This window comes from Cyprinus carpio, chromosome B18 (genome assembly GCF_018340385.1).
Source record: "Cyprinus carpio isolate SPL01 chromosome B18, ASM1834038v1, whole genome shotgun sequence".
Taxonomy (NCBI): Eukaryota; Metazoa; Chordata; class Actinopteri; order Cypriniformes; family Cyprinidae; genus Cyprinus; species Cyprinus carpio.
The window spans coordinates 6359207-6376227 of record NC_056614.1 but is presented as its reverse complement, the minus strand read 5'-3'; the positions used below and the strand labels follow the sequence as shown (position 1 = coordinate 6376227).

The 17021-nt window shown below is 36.6% G+C and overlaps 1 protein-coding gene across 4 annotated transcripts in view; it reads left to right on the top strand.

Annotated features, from left to right (window-relative positions):
* Positions 1 to 17021, top strand: part of veph1 (ventricular zone expressed PH domain-containing 1) — a 101951-nt gene that overhangs the window by 66158 nt on the left and 18772 nt on the right. For all 4 annotated transcript variants that reach the window (XM_042743646.1, XM_042743643.1, XM_042743644.1 and 1 more), the window contains 4 exons: positions 1336 to 1560; positions 2824 to 3164; positions 6307 to 6446; positions 6715 to 6849. In XM_042743646.1, the coding sequence (XP_042599580.1) occupies positions 1336 to 1560; positions 2824 to 3164; positions 6307 to 6446; positions 6715 to 6849 (841 nt within the window). The remainder of the gene's footprint in view (positions 1 to 1335; positions 1561 to 2823; positions 3165 to 6306; positions 6447 to 6714; positions 6850 to 17021) is intronic.

Genomic DNA, 17021 nt, shown 5'->3' with positions numbered 1-17021 from the left:
GATTAGTTTTATTGAAGTAATTGACATTTTATTAAGATGGAATAACTTCTATTTAAAAGCTCCCTAATCTGCAGGCCTTTGACTGAATGTCAACCTTAACAATTGCAAAATACTTCAGCTAATCTGTGCTTTGGCAGTTTCATTGCTAAAAGTCCAGTGAGGTAAAGATGTACTCCTGATAGAAACATTTTGTTCATTTCTCTGTTTCTAAGACTTAATTTGTTCTCTCATGAGGAAAATAGGTTGCGTAGAAAAGATGACGAATAAAGAGAAATCTACGAAATGAAATACTGGATAGTGTTTATATTTTTTTAGGGGGGGGGGGTATTTATTGATTGCTTCATTTTACAATTATTAGAAGGGACAGCATAGAACTGTCCGTTTTCAAATTTTATATTCTTTCTCCCTTTGTTCTCACTTATCTTCTTTTCCAGAATTGCTTTCCAAAATCTTTATTTCAACTACAAAGAAATTGTTTTTATGTTTGGAATAAACCATTTTTATTACGTGGCAATGACATTAGTCTTGTATTTTTGTTTATTGACAATAAACTTTATTTAAACTGGCAGTTTAGACTGTAAATTAAAATGTAATTTAAACCTAAATTAAGCAATTAATATCAATAGGAGGAAGAATTAAAGTTCTTTACAAGTAGCTTTTCAAGCTGAGGTAAATACCAGTATATAGGAGGTGCACAGTGTAGTACACAAAAATACAAAACACCATAATTATAACACATCACACTAAAATAATGCAATAAACATTAATTAAACAAGAGTTGTAGCATAAAACCCAAATATATATATATATATAACTGATAACATGAATTGTTAAGAAACCCAATTATTTAAACATAATGCCAGTGTCAGACAGGGAATCTTGGAAATGTTAGTTTACAGTTTTACACTGGAAATTATAATCTGACTGTTCTTTTCACTTCCACAAACTGTACATTTAACAGTTTTTTACTGTTAAATTACATTAAACTTCCTGTCAGATCTATTACAGTTTTTCTTTATAGTAAAGGAACTTAGCATTAACCAATTAACAGGTCTTTTACTGTAGCATTTTTAGGGTCTTTTACAGTTTAAATACATTTTTTATAGTGTATTTTAGGGTTTGATGTACTTGATCGTAATTATGCAGAATTTACTGTTATTACTATAGTAAGTATAGTAATGAAATGTGTAACAAGGTCACTGTAAAATTAAGTATTACCTACTGTCAGTACTATTTCAAACACTGTTAAAAAGTAAGCAGCACATACTGTTCAGTATACACTAGGCAGTGCAGTTGTATTCCATTCTGAACTCTGCCTTTATCTTTGTGCATCAGAGAGGAGGAGAAGGTGGAGGATTTGTCCAGGCCGTGTGAAGCTGAGTCTGGTTCTGACATGTTTGCTGAGAACCAGCGTCTGCAGGTGAAGATCCAGGCTTTCGAGCAGAAGATGGGCGATGAGGTGGAGGAATTTGAGGAAGAGGGTGCTTCTCCTGGTCCTCAGAGACGCTACAGCCTGGGTCAGGCAGCGCGAGATGAGCGCAGAGAGATGAGGTTCAACAGGTGGGCCTGACCTGTGGGAATTTAGGAATAAATTAAAAGTTTATAATAGCTGAAATAGACCTTCCTATAGATAAATAAATATCCACCAAAATAGTCAATCAAATCTCTGCACTGATATGCCTTGTAGTTATTCCTTTTTGCGGTATATTGCATGAACAGCTTAACATGTAATAAATGTTGAAACTTGAATGAAACATTTTTATGTTTGTACATGGAATGGAATAGTAGAATGTATGGTGAAGGTTTTTATTATACATTTAGTCAGGAATTATATTTTGGAAAAAGTCTAACCAGTAAAATGTGTACAAGTTATATGAAAACTAATACAAGTAAATTAATAATAAAAAAGACTTACTCATGTTTATCTCTGCTGGGTCAAGCCGCTTCATTCTTCTTTCTGAGGTAATCCAAATCTTATTCCTCTCAGCGGTCATATTGAGGTGAATTATGTCTCATTCCTCTCAGCGCGAAGCGAACAGTAACATTTAAAAAACATGAAGTACAGTCTCGCTGCATTGTTTGCTGTTATGGGGGTGTTTACAGCCGCATGCTTCACGTGGACCATTATAATATTAATAGCGCGCTCGGCACGTGGGTGTGATCGCATTAGATATAATGAAGGGAGATGTGAAAGACTGGACATTGCATTGTTTCCATATGGATTACTTTAACACAGAATACTTGTTTTCGAAAAGACTTGCTCAGTTTAAAAGTAGAAATGTCTAGCTTTCTATAGATATCTCTCTCATGTCTCTATGTTGAGTATTTGCTGAGTTACAGTTCGTTTTAATGACGTGTTTCTAAATGAAGATCACGCAGAACCAAGGCGGCAGACAGCGCACTCTGTTTGTTTTCTTTATTTTATAAGTGCACACAGTTTTGTTGTTATTATGTGTGTATACAAATAAAAGTAGACTCTTTACAGATTCGATTGATGTATTGCTCTTATCTGTACGATCAAATCTGAAAGTGTAATTTAAGTTCTTTTCGGTCTTATCAGGAGAATATGCCACAAAACGCGTATCCGTGTTAATCGACTCCAGAGGGTTAAATAGCACTCATCATTCTTTATATACATATGGTATTAATTTTATTTATGTATGTCTTACATTTAAAGTCTTACATTTGATTTAGCAAAATTCAACACTGCAAAAATGTGAATACTACATACACAAGAGAGTATGGCACTTTTTAATAACTCACAGCCTAAAATAAATTGACTCTTTTTTTGTATTTTGACGTGTGCGGTTCTCTCGTGTTCAGGTCAAAGAGTCTGGCTCTTCACGCTGTACGCACACGATCCATTAACTCTGACAGCAGTCCAGAGGGAGAAGGGGTGGATCTGAGCACAGAACTCGATGTCTGTGAGGCCATTCCCAGCCCAGAGACCCGTCCTGCCCTCACAACCCTGCAGGAGAACAACAAACTCACAGACACTCAACCTGAAACATCTCCAAATGGTGAAGGGCAAAAGGTGGTGGTTGGAGACCCCCGGGAGGGAGATAGACTCTGGATCCACCTAAGAGACAACATGGAAGAAATCAAAAACTTCTGTGCCGAAATAATCAAGCAAATCCCCATACCTGAGCACTGTGTCATTGAAGGTAAACTGTCAAATCTTACAGCAATCCACACAGTAACACGTTAAAAAATACCTTGCATTTATGAGCAGTGCAGATGGAGAAATCTCATCCAGAATTTACTTTGGACGTGGGAATTAATTTAAACATGAATGTGTTTATACAAGACTGAATTTCAGGTCAGCTTCTAGTTCAGTTTTTTGTTGTTGTTTTAGAAACCCGAGGAGAAAATTTTGAAATATGTTAGAAATGTAATCACACCAGTTACATATTAGAATACCATTAAACTTAGCAAATAGGATGATTTTCACTGAGACACTTATTGCACCATCAGCCCATTTCGCGGTCTTGTTTCTTGGCCGCCACAGAGTATGCAAGAAAGCAGACTTGAAAACACCAGAATAGTTGCACAATATCACAACACGAGTGCAATTTTTTCCTTAATATGAATTCCAAATGTGATATCGATGTTGTGACTTCGAAGACAGTGACTTGATTTGTTTTTGAATGATTCAGCTGTTTGAACAAATTTGTAGAATGAATGAATCAATGACTCACTCATTAAGTGACTTGCAGCCACCTATTCAAAGTATAATTTCTTTTTTTTTCTAATTAATTTGATATTTTAATATTCAAAATGTCATTTTAAAAACGTTTAGTAACATCCCCTAATTTCTGTCACTGCTGTGAACCACCACACACAATATGAAGAATATGAAAAGATTCAGGAGTCAGCTGTCCTGAGGGTCCTGACCCTCATTCTCAAGTATATTGGATTTTTCACCTGTTATATTGTCCATCAGGCATCTAGAAGTTCAGTTGCTTAGAAAAAGTTGAATGATTTGATTCATATCAGTAGTGCAGTGCAGGATGAGTTACATGTTTGTTAAATTCATAAAGTTAAGATTTTGTTCAAATCCATAAGTCTAAACAATAGTTAGAGTGATGCTTGCCTTTACAAACACCACTAATTATCATCTATTAGTGCACTGAATGTGACATGCTGTAGTTCAGCTGAGGGTGGCAGACAGATTGAAGGGCAGCTTGGCTCTGGTATCCAGATGCAAAGCTATTTTAACATCTCCTCTGCACTGGCCTATGTCTCTGCCCCCCCTTCACATTATTCAACAGCTCTCCCACAAAGAAACTGTTAGGTAATCAATCAGTCGGCGACCTGCTGAACCAGCGGAATACATGTGAGTGTGCTTGTGAGTGTGTCAGTGTGAGGGATTCAGTGCAACCATACTCACATCATGGAGGATCAGCTACTGTCATAGTCATGTGTGGTAAAGCTGTCACAGAGGATTTTGTGCGAGATTTGTTGTCATTATTTGACAATAATATTGTTATTATTTTTTTTGTCATTAGGCTATTTGATTGTTCTCAGTAATTGTTGCCAATTATTGTCAGACTTCACAAGCAGAGAGCAGTTCTCTGGTGTTCTGCTCTAGTCGTTTATGATATATTTTTAGCATTTAGTCCCTTTTGAAGTGCACAATTAGAGTGAGTAAACAGCGTTCAAGTGTGGATGTGATTTCATTGGCTGGCAACAAACATGCCTCTTCACTACATGAGAAAGTGTTTGAGTCTTTTAGGAAGAAGAGTTAGATCAATTTTTATATGCAAAAAGACATAAAGATGTTTTTTGAAACTCATATATTTTTTGTATAGTTTGATAAGGCATGCTAAGAGATGTCAACAAAAAGGACAAAAATGCATTTGCTTTATTGTCACTGCTTTATTGTGGATAAAAAGTTTGTTTAAACATTAATTTTAGAGTCTCTTAGGAGATCTGTAGACATGCAAGACTTGAACAAACTTGTTAAGTAAGTAATACAATGACTTGCTCAATAGAAAACATTCATTGGTTGCCACCTACTGGTATATTTATGTTACTTACAGAAAGAGTCACTGAACAAGTCAGTAAACTAATCTGACTGAATCTTTTTAATAAGCACAGTCAAAAGATTTGAATCACTAAGAACACCATTAATTCCAAAGTGTAATATGCTTGTCCACATTCTACTTTGTCTCACAGAAGCTGCTCTTCCCAGTTCCATGAACTCCTTTTCTTTTACAAGAATACACTCATTTATCTCCAGCCCATCAGGATTTAGTTATTCTAAGAGGCCCAACTACAGTTTCTCACTTCTTTCATTGTTTTGTTTTTCATTAAACAGTTGGTGCATAATCCACATGTCATTGAGTAAAATAAAAATAAAAAATGATATGAAAACCAAAACAAAACTACAATCCAAATTTAATAAACAAAAAACAAAAATCGAGAGACAATCAAAATTCAACACAATGCTACACTGGCAGGGTCACATATACAAACCCAAATACATAAACGCAATACGATACTAACTTCACTCTTCATCTCCCTCACTCATATAGTGTCAATAAAGGCCAAAGAGAATGGATGATGAATGATGTTTATAGAGAAGCTGATTTTAAGTGATTTGAATAATCAATATACAGAACAAAATTACACAGTTATGAGTAGCAGTTTACCGAAATAGGCTTCACAATGGCTGATTGGAATGCCAGTATATGAGATTGAGAGTCTCAAATAGCACAACCAAATAAATAAATAACATAAACCTCCCAACCATGTGACCAACATGTAAAATGCATCAGATGGGTAGTCATCCATCCATTGTCATGTCGCCTGGAGGCTGAGACTAGGTGGACTGGGCCAGTATAATGCAAGTATATATGTGGAACAATTTAATGATTGCAAATAAGACTGTCACAAAATTCCGAAATACTTATTTAGACAATATTCAATCATATTTCACTAAGGGTGTTTTGAATTATCCCAAGTTAAACTAAATCCCTTAGTTTGGTTCATTGTGGCATACATGAACATGGCAATCAGCCCGAGATCGACTAAATGTAGCATTGTTTCAGAACAAAGCAAATGATCTACAGGTCTAAAAACGCTCTAAAACATTACGAGTGTCTGGTTTTACTGATAAATACTCAGTTGTTTCTTCTGCAGTGGTTTGGAATCTGACTACACTATTGTATTAAAAGATGGAGCCGTTTAGCTGCTGGGAGTTTATTTTAGGATATTTTGTGGTTTGGGGAAATAGATTCCGTTTCTGGCAAAGGGATTCATAAGCAACTCAAGCTCCTGTGTTTATGTGTGTTTGTTCTCCAGACTCACATCATGGCTGTGTAGCTAAGCTGTCCTTCTCCTGTCCACTGAAAGGACACTACTGCCTCTATGGGAAGTCCTGTTTCTCACTGTGTAGCCCTCAGCCACACCTCTGGATCCAAATCATGCTACTGGCACTGCAGGTAACAGTCAGACAGGTTTTTGTGACACAAGTTGTGTGGCAATGTGTGTGTGTTTGTACTTGTTTAGCTATTTAGCTATTACAAGGACCATCCACTTGTTCTATTATCTATAATGTGTTTCTTTGTTCCTCATTTTATTACTTTGACTTAGTGGTTAATCTCATCTGACCATGAGCAGCGGTCAGTGTGATTCTTGTCTTAGCAAACACCACTAATTATGAGTAGCGTGTATTCTGGCAAGCTAGCACTGTATCATGTCTGTGTGCAGAGTAAAGTGAGCGAGGCGTTGTGCTGTCAGGATGAGTGTGTTAAGCAGCTGAGGAAACTTTGGGAGAAAACACAGCTGACTGGAGCTCACAGCTTTGAACTGGCCATGACCCAGACAACTGTTCCTCACAAGAAGGTAAAGTCCTCAACAGTTTCTCTTGTGCTCTACCTGTCTGTCACTCACTCACTCACTCACACACACAAACACATACTTATATGAACCAACATGTATCCATTCACTCAGCAATGACACTGGATTTGGCTTCACACACCAGTGCATCTGATTTTGAGTCAAACTTGACTAAAGTCATATGACATTGTAACGATTTCATAATGCTTTATCACGTGCAATAGCAGGGATGTTAATACTTTTTCCCATGCAATTTTGTAAATGGCCAATAGCCTTAGTTTTCTCAATGAAAGCTGAACACAGGTGCTTACAAGAGACTCATTTGAAACACCAGGTGGAAACAGTATGTGCGGGTGACCACTAGAGTGACCATCCTTATAACTCTATATTGTGATTAATACCAAAGACTATAGAATACCCAAGACATGTCACTCGTATAGTTTTGAATGGGGAAAAATGCAACGCTCAATATGGCCGCTCAATCGCAGGAAGCCCCGCCTTCTGAATGAAGGAGCCAATTGCTAATCGGTAATGTCAGCGCGTCACTGCAGCTGCCGTTAGAAGCGTCCCGGTTGCTATAGAAACAGTCAGCGTTCTGAGACGTGCGCTCAGGACTGCGCATGCGCACTGGCTGATCTAGCCTGAATAATAAGCTTTTTATAATGCTATTTGAGCAAAATAAACAACATTTATGACAGTTTTCTTTGGTGATTTCAAATATGAAATTTAATCGCAAGCCTAGTGTACAGTTTTGTAGAATTTGATGTTTCCCCATTCAATGAGATAGGAGTTGCACTTGGATGCCCAAGAGGCATTTCAAAGATGGCCGCCGAGTGACATGACTTGTCTTAAAGGGACTTTGTTAATACCGTATCTCGATTCATTTTTCACATCAAAAGTGCATATTGTCACATTTTGATTTTGCCAATTACAGTATAACCAAGCATCAGCATATTAGCACTGAAAACTGGAGTAATGGCTGCTGAAAATTTAGCTTTGCCACCATAGGGATACATTTATTTTGTAATATTTTTATATTTTAAAATATATGAAAATAAAAACGTTTAAATTGTAATAATATTTCACAGTATAACTGTTTTAGTGTATTTTTGACAGAATAAGTTAAGCTTTAGTGAGCATTGACTCATAAAAACTTAATAAATATTCAAAACGTTTAGTAGTAGTGTATATAGATAATGTAATAAATGATTTATATTGATTTCTGTTGATAATCCCCAGCTCTAAAATAGATTAAATAAGAAGGAAAAATCTGTCATCCTCCCCCTTCCTCGATGCAGGACAAATGAGGAAGAAGTGGCCCGGCATGATAGGAAAAGTATGTCTGATCCTGATCAAGGATTACATTTATGACTTTGAGGAGAAGGTATGGGTTACCACAGTGGAAACTATTTATGCATGTGTTAACAGCAACCTTGCTGTACAAGTCAAAGTTCTCTGTGGAGATCAATAAAGAAAGCACTAAAATATAGTACACTCTTAAAATTAAAGGTTTTAATTGGCATTTATGGTTCCGTGAATAACCTTTAACATTCATAGAACCTTTACATTGCACAGAAGGTACATTGGATTATTAAAATGTTCTTTACGCTAAGAAAAAAAACAGTTCTTTTAAGAACCCAAAAATGGTTCTTCTATGGCATTACTGCAGAAACACCATTTTGGAAGCTGTATTTTTAACAGTGTAGATATTTAGCATCGCAGAGCCCAACTTATAGCCATGTCGTGCAAATTGTGTCGGTTCAGAGGTCATGATAGCTGCTGAGACGGGAATGTTTACCTTAGGTCATTTCCTCTTCATGGTGCCATGTAAATCCAAGTGCTCAGATGATCTTATCAAACATCGTAAATGTCAACTTTGGAATAATTACAAAGTACAGCTGTTGTCTTTTGTGTTTTTATGCTGTCTCACGACACTACCAAACCCATCTATAAATCTGAGGTCATTTATCGTCCAGTGAAGAACTTTGAGTGCACATAACACATATGGAATCTGTTTATGTTGGGCACATATGCACATTCAAAAATACGAGGCAGGACACTAGCAAACCCATCTTGAATGCACTCATAAACAACCCTCAAATTATGTCCTAACCCCTGACATTTCCTTTGATTTATTCTCTGGCCTACACTTAAAGAGACAGCCTTAGCCAGCATTGAAAAGTTCATATAATAAAAAATTTTATTTTTTCCGTGCTGTTTTGAAATGATTTTGTACTGTATAGACATACTGTAGACATATCTGACCCCATATAGTGAGACAAATGTCCATGTATTGGGGCATTACAAAAGGTGTCTATTTTCCTGGCCAGTAACGGTGGAAATGTTCAGTAGGTTTTTGTGGTAAAGATTTTACGGTTTGTCTACACAGAGTTTGACTTTATGGGAAAAATAACTTACCCTGACAAATATTCCAAACAATGTTCCTGTGGTTCAGTGGTAGGGCATTGTGTTAGCAGCGCAAAAGGTTGTGGGTTTGATTCCCAGGGAACACAAACAAAAAAAATTGTTAGCCTGAATGCACTGTAAGTTGCTTTGGATAAAAGTGTCTGCTAAATGCATAAAAAAAATTTTTATGTATTCACAAGAGTAAAATGTGAAACTACCCTTTTGTTAATACATTAAGTTCAAAACTAAAGAAAATTAGAAACTGGCTATAATGTAACTGTCAGTTTTGATGCATCTCAGTGTGTATCATTGTATGCATCATAGTATTTCATTGCACTACATTGTGAAAAAAAATCAGTTAAATTTACTGAAAAAAAAAAACAGCAATTGGTATTACCGTAAAAATATAGCAGCAATATTTTAAGATTTATGGTTTGAGCATAATTTACATAAAAATCATTTTATTTAATTAATATAATGTTAATAAAACAAAGAAAATGTGAAGTGTTATATATAGGGAATCTGGGAATCTCAATTTACGTTTTTTTTTTCACTGTTAATTATAAGATGGCTCGCTCTTTTAGTGTAAAATTACACAAAATGTCCAGTTAGCTCTGTGTATAGTAAGGGGGATCTTACTGTTAATCAGATTAGCAGGTTTTTACTGTAGCATTTTTGCAGTCTTTTGCCATTACAATCATTCTGTTACACCCCAGAACTGTTTTTGTTGTGTTTTCATCCCTCAGATGTTCATTGACCCAGTTTCTGTCTCTCTTTGATTAGTTCACCCGTGTCTTGTTAATCATCCTCATCTGTCTGTCCCTCATTAGTTCTCCTATTTAAGTTGAAGTCAGTTCACTGTTTGGTTATCTGGTCTACTACATCACTATGTGTGTGTCCTGCTTGCCTGTCGTGGATTTACCCTCTTGTGGATTTATTAAAAGACTGCTTGCATCTTCATCTTCTTCGTGTGTTCATTCTGCTATAGCGTGACACATTCTTTTTACAGTGCTACATTTCATTCCACAGTGTTTGCATAAGGTTTGAATTTATTTGACATTTTTTACAAAACTGTACAAGAGAAAAAAAAACTGTCAGGTATAAACACATTTAAGCATTGAGTTTGAGTGCTAATTGTACTGTTCATAATGAGGAAAGTTCCCCAAATACACAACAGAATAATTTGTTTTATCAGTTTGTTTCCAATCTTTAAGGACAGTGTAACAGCAAGAATTTGAGTCTGCTAGTGTAGATTTGGTTGAGTCGGCTGGGTGGACAGGTGGCAAAAATCATGTGTAAACCTTGAGTTTTAATCGATCAGAGTGGGCCGTGGAAATTGGATTAAATGGTAGAAAGCACAGGGTCATATGCCTCACAGGCTTGAGAGAGTGTGAGTTAAACTTGCCAACAATATGCCTTTGCAACTATTTGATTTTTTTTTTCTCTACTCAGAAAAAAATTAAGTGGACAAAAATAAAATTGTAGGAGGTCTTTGAGGAATTTTTACCACACAACATATTGAAGGCATTATAAGTGTGTCACTTTGCTAATGATAGATCACACTGAAATAATAATAAATAATGAAAACTGCTTAGAGAATATAGAAAAGCCCCTCTGCCTCACATCACTGTATTTTACTGACTGGTGGATGGGATCCTATTACCATCCCTGTGTGAGTGTATATGTGCATGTGTTGTGTGTGTTAGCCAGACTAACGCTCTATAAAAGGACACTGGGAAGAGTGTTGCAATAGTATCCATTACAAACAGAAGGACCTCTATTATTTTTCTGGTCTCCACAGGATAATGATGACATGTTAGCTAGCATGTAGTAAGCCCCATGGTTTTTTGCTGTCCTACCCTGAAGCTTTTGCACATCTGGGTCTTAGCGTTTTCGGTGCATATGTACACTGGGGTTTTGAGAGTCAAGGTTGGTGTTGACGTGTTTCTTTTGACATACTAGAATAGCGTAGTCTCATTGTTCAGCTCTTGTTTCCCAAAGCTGGCGGGCTGCCGGCCCGGATTGCCCAACATTTTGGATCAGAAAAAGAAAGGGAAGATTAACTTCCAGGTGTTTTAAATGCTATCGGGGACCTCTCTGTTAATTATCCAACCACCCTCAATGTGTTATATGTCTCTGTGATTCATCATACTGACTCATCATTTCCTGTGTGTCACTCAAGTCATCTTGAGTCATCAGTTTACAGACTGAGTTTGTGAGTTTGTGCACTTCTTAATAGTTTTTGTATTGAAGGCATGTCATTAAAATGCCAAGATCTGTCATTAAAATTTAGATGGCGGAGTAGGGGTGTAACGAAATACCAGTGCCATGGTTTAGTTCATGTCATAGTTTTGGAGCCACAGTTTGGTTCTGTTTGCTGTGGGGGTAGGGTTCATGGCATGGCACCAGCCACATGATCACTTTTAACTTAAAGGGATAGTTCACACAAAAATGAAAATTCTGACATTAATTACTCACCCTCTTGTCGTTCCAAACCCATAAGACCTTCGTTCATCTTCTGAACACAAAATAAGCTATATTTGATGAAATCCAAGAGCTTTCTTACCCTGCATAGACAGCAACACAACTACTATGTTCAAGGTCCAGAAACCTAGTAAGGACATCATTTAAATAGCCCATGTGACATCAGTGGTTCAACCGTAATTTTATGAAGCTACAGAAATACTTTTTGTGTGCAAAGAAAAAAAGACTTTATTCAACAATCTCTTCCAATCAGTCTCCACTGCCATTCATGAAAGTACCATGTTGATTACCATGACCACGATGCACCGTGGTGCTGTTGTGAATGCCCGTCTAAGTCTGGCACAGAAGAGAAGAAATTTTTGAATAAAGTCGTCATTTTTGTTTTCTTTGCACACAAAAAGTATTGAACCACTGATGTCACATGGGTCATAGTTATTAATATTCTGCATTGTTGTTTGAGCTGCTTGCACTGCACATTGAAGGAATAATCACTGTGGTAGGCATACAATGATACAACTTTTCTGCAGTGTAACTCAACCAAATGCATCTTATATTAAATAAATAATGTATGTCAGTGTTTCCCACAGGATTTTGTGAGACTGTGGTGGGTGGTCCTCGATCCCTCTACGGGGGTCTGGGGGCATGCCCCCGGTAAGAACATTTGGTACATTTTAAAGTTAAATTCATACATCTGGTGCACCTTGGGGTGAAAGGTGAATGTACTTGTTCTTGAAATTTAAAGGGGACTCAACCCTCTTTTTAGTTGTGATGTAGTGTCTCAGTCTCACTGGTGAATTTGGAAGCCAAACAAATAAAAATAAAACAATAATAATAAAAATTTTATATTATTATTCCTATGACAGTAATAGCCATATATTGTAAAACAATTGCACTGTGAAATAAATGAAAATAATTATTTTTTTACTTTTTTTTTTCAGTTATATTATTTTACCTTACTCTACTGTAGGGAAATTGCAATACTTTTGTCCTAATTTCTACACTTGCAAGCAGGGCCTAAAACTAACTTTCTCATCTGCCAGTGGCTGTTGACTTGAGAAAATTTACTGGCCATAAATATTTTTCCTTGCCATGAAACTGTTTTTGCAAAAAAACGGGCAGTTGCTACTACTACAACAACTAAACATATTTAAAAAAAAAAAAAAAACACTGCATTTTAATCACTATACAAATAAAGATACAAAGATAAAACCTGCATTAAACAAAAACAGACAGTCTGATTGAGAGCGCAAATTCACTCTCTGACAGCAGGTGGCGCTTAAGGATCAGCAGTGATAAGAGGAGAAAAAAATCAAAACTTTTGTGAAGTCAGTTCCCTTCAGAAATACATTCATATAAACCCCCACCCCAATATTTATATTTTTCTCTTTCGAACAGTGAGCTTGCTGTACCTGTACAGTATTTTCTCTGTGCTCATTTGTTGATTTTAGGCCATGCTCGCAAGAGATAAACCCTTGAGCTTTTATTTTGGTGGAAACTTCAGTTGAACTTTTATTTTGGCGGAAAAAAACTTCTGTGAAAACAGGTTTACAAACATTACTAATTTAATTAAATACTGTAAACATTTGCCCATTAAAATGTTGAAAATGTAGCAAATATGCAAATTATACATAACTGGTGGCCGTTGCATTCCCAAACGTGCTAAACTCACAGCACATTCAAAAACGGAGTTCACTGCATTCACTGTGAACGGAGCTGCTCTGAGATGCGGAAATCCCCACTCAATGTGCGCGCTTCACTTTGAAACAAGCAGCACAAACAGACTTGATAAGTCATATTACGCTAACGGTTTTAATTCGTTTGAAGGATACTTGCCAAAGCAATGGCATGAAACACAACGTTAACTTTTATGTTATAAGTATAAATATATCTTCGGTTAATTATGAACGGGCCGCCACAGTCTTAGTTAATGAATGGGAAACACTGTGTACGTGATAACCCATCCAAAGTGCACACACACCAGTGGGCAGCCATTTATGCTGCGGTGCCCGGGGAGCAGTTGGGGGTTTGGTGCCTTGCTCAAGGGCACCTCATTCGTGGTACTGAGGGTGGAGAGAGCACGGAACATTCACCCCCCCCACCCCCACCCCCCCACCTACAATTCCTGTTGGCCCGAGACTCGAACTCGCATAAGGCCACAACGTCCCCAAATATAATTAAATATATATAAAAAAAATGGCTAAAAATAATCAAGATATGTTTTGGGTCTTTTTCAGCTAGTCGTGGGTCACGTGGCTTCATCTGCCCTTTACTACTGCATGTAAATCAACCTAACTCTAAAAAAAAATGCATTGAATTCACAAACAACTAAATAAATCAACAAAAATCTAAAAATGTAATGCACTGAGTTAAAAAATATGTTATGAGTGAACCACACACTTTCCAGCTGGTCATCTGAATGATGTTGCTGTACGATGTCATTTATATAAGCAGTCATGCCATTGGTGGAGCCAGAAGTTGAAATACTAAGCCACTCAAATATAGAGATTTTTTCATACCATTACAGAGACACAGTGTTTACACTCTTGTGGGAAATCAACCTAAGAAATGGCTCCTTAAAGTTGTCAGTGCACATTAAACTGAGATAGGCAAAAGTATATTACCATCCAAACAATGACACACATCAGCTTTAACTACCATTTACAGTCAATTTGTCAAGTGTTCTGCTGATTGTGTAATTTTGAAAGAATCTTTGAAAGTCTACATGTACAAATACATCACCAGCACATGGCCTGTCTACAATCTAATTATACTGATGCAGATGTCTGTTCCTCCTTTTACCATCTTTATTATTAACTTTGATTTAACCATGACAAACTGCCATTTTTGTGAGATTTTGCCTTAGACAAGTGTTCAGCAAGACATATATATTGTAGGTAACACAATCCTCAAAATCAATTATGTGAATTATTACCATTAGTAGGGGATTGGCCCATCAACAGTATGCAGAATTATTAACAAGACAAAGTCTGAATAGGAAAATAGGAAAAGAGACAAAGTTTCACTGAAATATCATAACATTTGTTAGGGGTGACCCCGAATAGTTGACGATTCGATGCTTTGATAGGAGGACCCTGATTCGACTACCAATCTCGAATATTTGTGTGGTGTTATGATCATGCCATTTTGGCTATAGGGTGCTCAATGTCTGATTTCACATAGAACTACCAGTTTTCTCCCAAAAAGTTAAAAAGGAAGCTTCAAATAAACATTTTAACATGCGTAAATAAATCCAACCACCCCTATAGTTTTAAGTTTCACTTTCCATAATCCTTGACCGACAAAGGAGCATCTCGGTGGCAGGGATTTTAAACTTTAACAAGACAGAGCAAAAGACTGGATTTTTTTTCGATCAGGTAGGGCACAAGTGATTTCAAAACATTTCATCCAGTTTATATATATCGTGTATATTATTTATCTTATATAAGATGCATTTGGTTAGGTCAAGCACTTCATTGTAGTACTACGGTAATAAAAGTTGTCTCTTCAGCGTGCAGCGTGAGCAGGACAAACAACAATGTAGAATATTAATAACTATGAATGGGACTGTCATATACATTACATTATAATGAGAACACTATAATAATAAAACGCTTTACATTTTTAGAGTTTAGTTGCCGTGTTTCTGCACGTTGTTGTGTGAAGAACGTATCCACAAAAGGAGTTCATTCAGAGTCGCGCAGACACGTTCATGTGCATTCGGGGCATTCTGTGCAGATAGCCTATAAGTCGTAATATTAACGTTATGTTGTATAAATAGCGAAGCGTATTCTATATGAGATAAATAATGAGTTAAATCCCATTGATTGAAGGCCTGCTATCAAATGCGTCACTATATTGGTCATCTTCAGTGCGCTCAGCTCAAAACAGAAATGCAGAACATTAATTACTACTGTCATATAGGCTACATAACGTTATAATGACGTTTCATGTTAACTATCTTTTAATCAAAACATTATTTACCCCGTTTGTATCTGTGAGGCGTCCGTTACACATATTCCCAATGTGTTAATGTCAGTTATTATGACTATCGAATGTCTGAATTGACTCTTGGTAATGTATTTTGCCCTGCCCCCAAACATATGATTCAACTATCAGCAAGATTCGAAAAATTCTGATTCGGGGACACCCCTAATATTTGTATGGATGTTCAACCTTTGACAATATAAAACATATCCTTTGAAATACCGTAATTTTTTAATGATTGATATATTGCTATCCTAATTATGCATTATTTATATGGTTAGTTAACTTATGTTATTTGCATTTGCCATAGTTTTTCCCAGCTGTTCGCAACACGAACAGACCTGCTGGCATGGTTGGGTTTGGACACAAAGAGTGTGCAGGGTGCAGTGGGCTTTTTATGAATTCAAAAATAAAGTTTAAAAATAAGAACAAAATCACTGAATCAACAACCAGGCAGGACAGGACCAGGCAACACAGCAACATTAGACAATGTAAATAAAGGAGGACAGGTGGGATAAACTAGAAGGGTGCAGTTAAGATTAAAGATAGGATAACAAATGGCATATAGAAACAAACAGAAGTTGTGTGCTCACACAAAGCATGACCATATGAAAGCACATGGCCAATGAGCATCTTCATAAGCCATGTGCTGCACAAAACATGAAAGCCAAAGAAAGGCAGGTGCTCAACAAAAACAAAAGGCCTGGCAAGCAACATAGACTCATTGGAAAATACGTGCCTCTATATACATTCCTGCAAAACTGAAAAAAAAAAAAAAAACGTACCTATATGTATGAATCACTGCAGTTTCCAGTTGAAATGAACACTAAAGGCAGTAAAATTCTTTCATTCCTTTTCAAACAAAGTATGATTTACAGGTACAGAGTTTTGATTTATAAAATTTACACAATTGCTTGCAGAATATTATGTTATAATGTATGTTGGGTTTGTGTAGGGGATATTTCCAAAACGATAGAGCATTAACCTTTAGCGACACTCCCCGGATTTTTGAATTCTTAACAGCCTTCAATATATGAATTCTTAGTCAGGAAGCAAAGAATAAGTGCAACCGAAGTGACAGAACCCTGAAACCTGGAGCCTAATTTTGGGTTAGCCACCAGTTCAAGGCCACTACCTTAGAGTGAATGATTTGGGCAAATCCTCTTCAGCTCAGATTTTTGGAGCCCAGCATTTAATAATGAACATAAACCATAGCACAAATATCCCTTATTAGACTCCACATGTGAGAACATGTACACATACACACACATGGCCCTCATTTAGATCTATGTACTTGACTCATC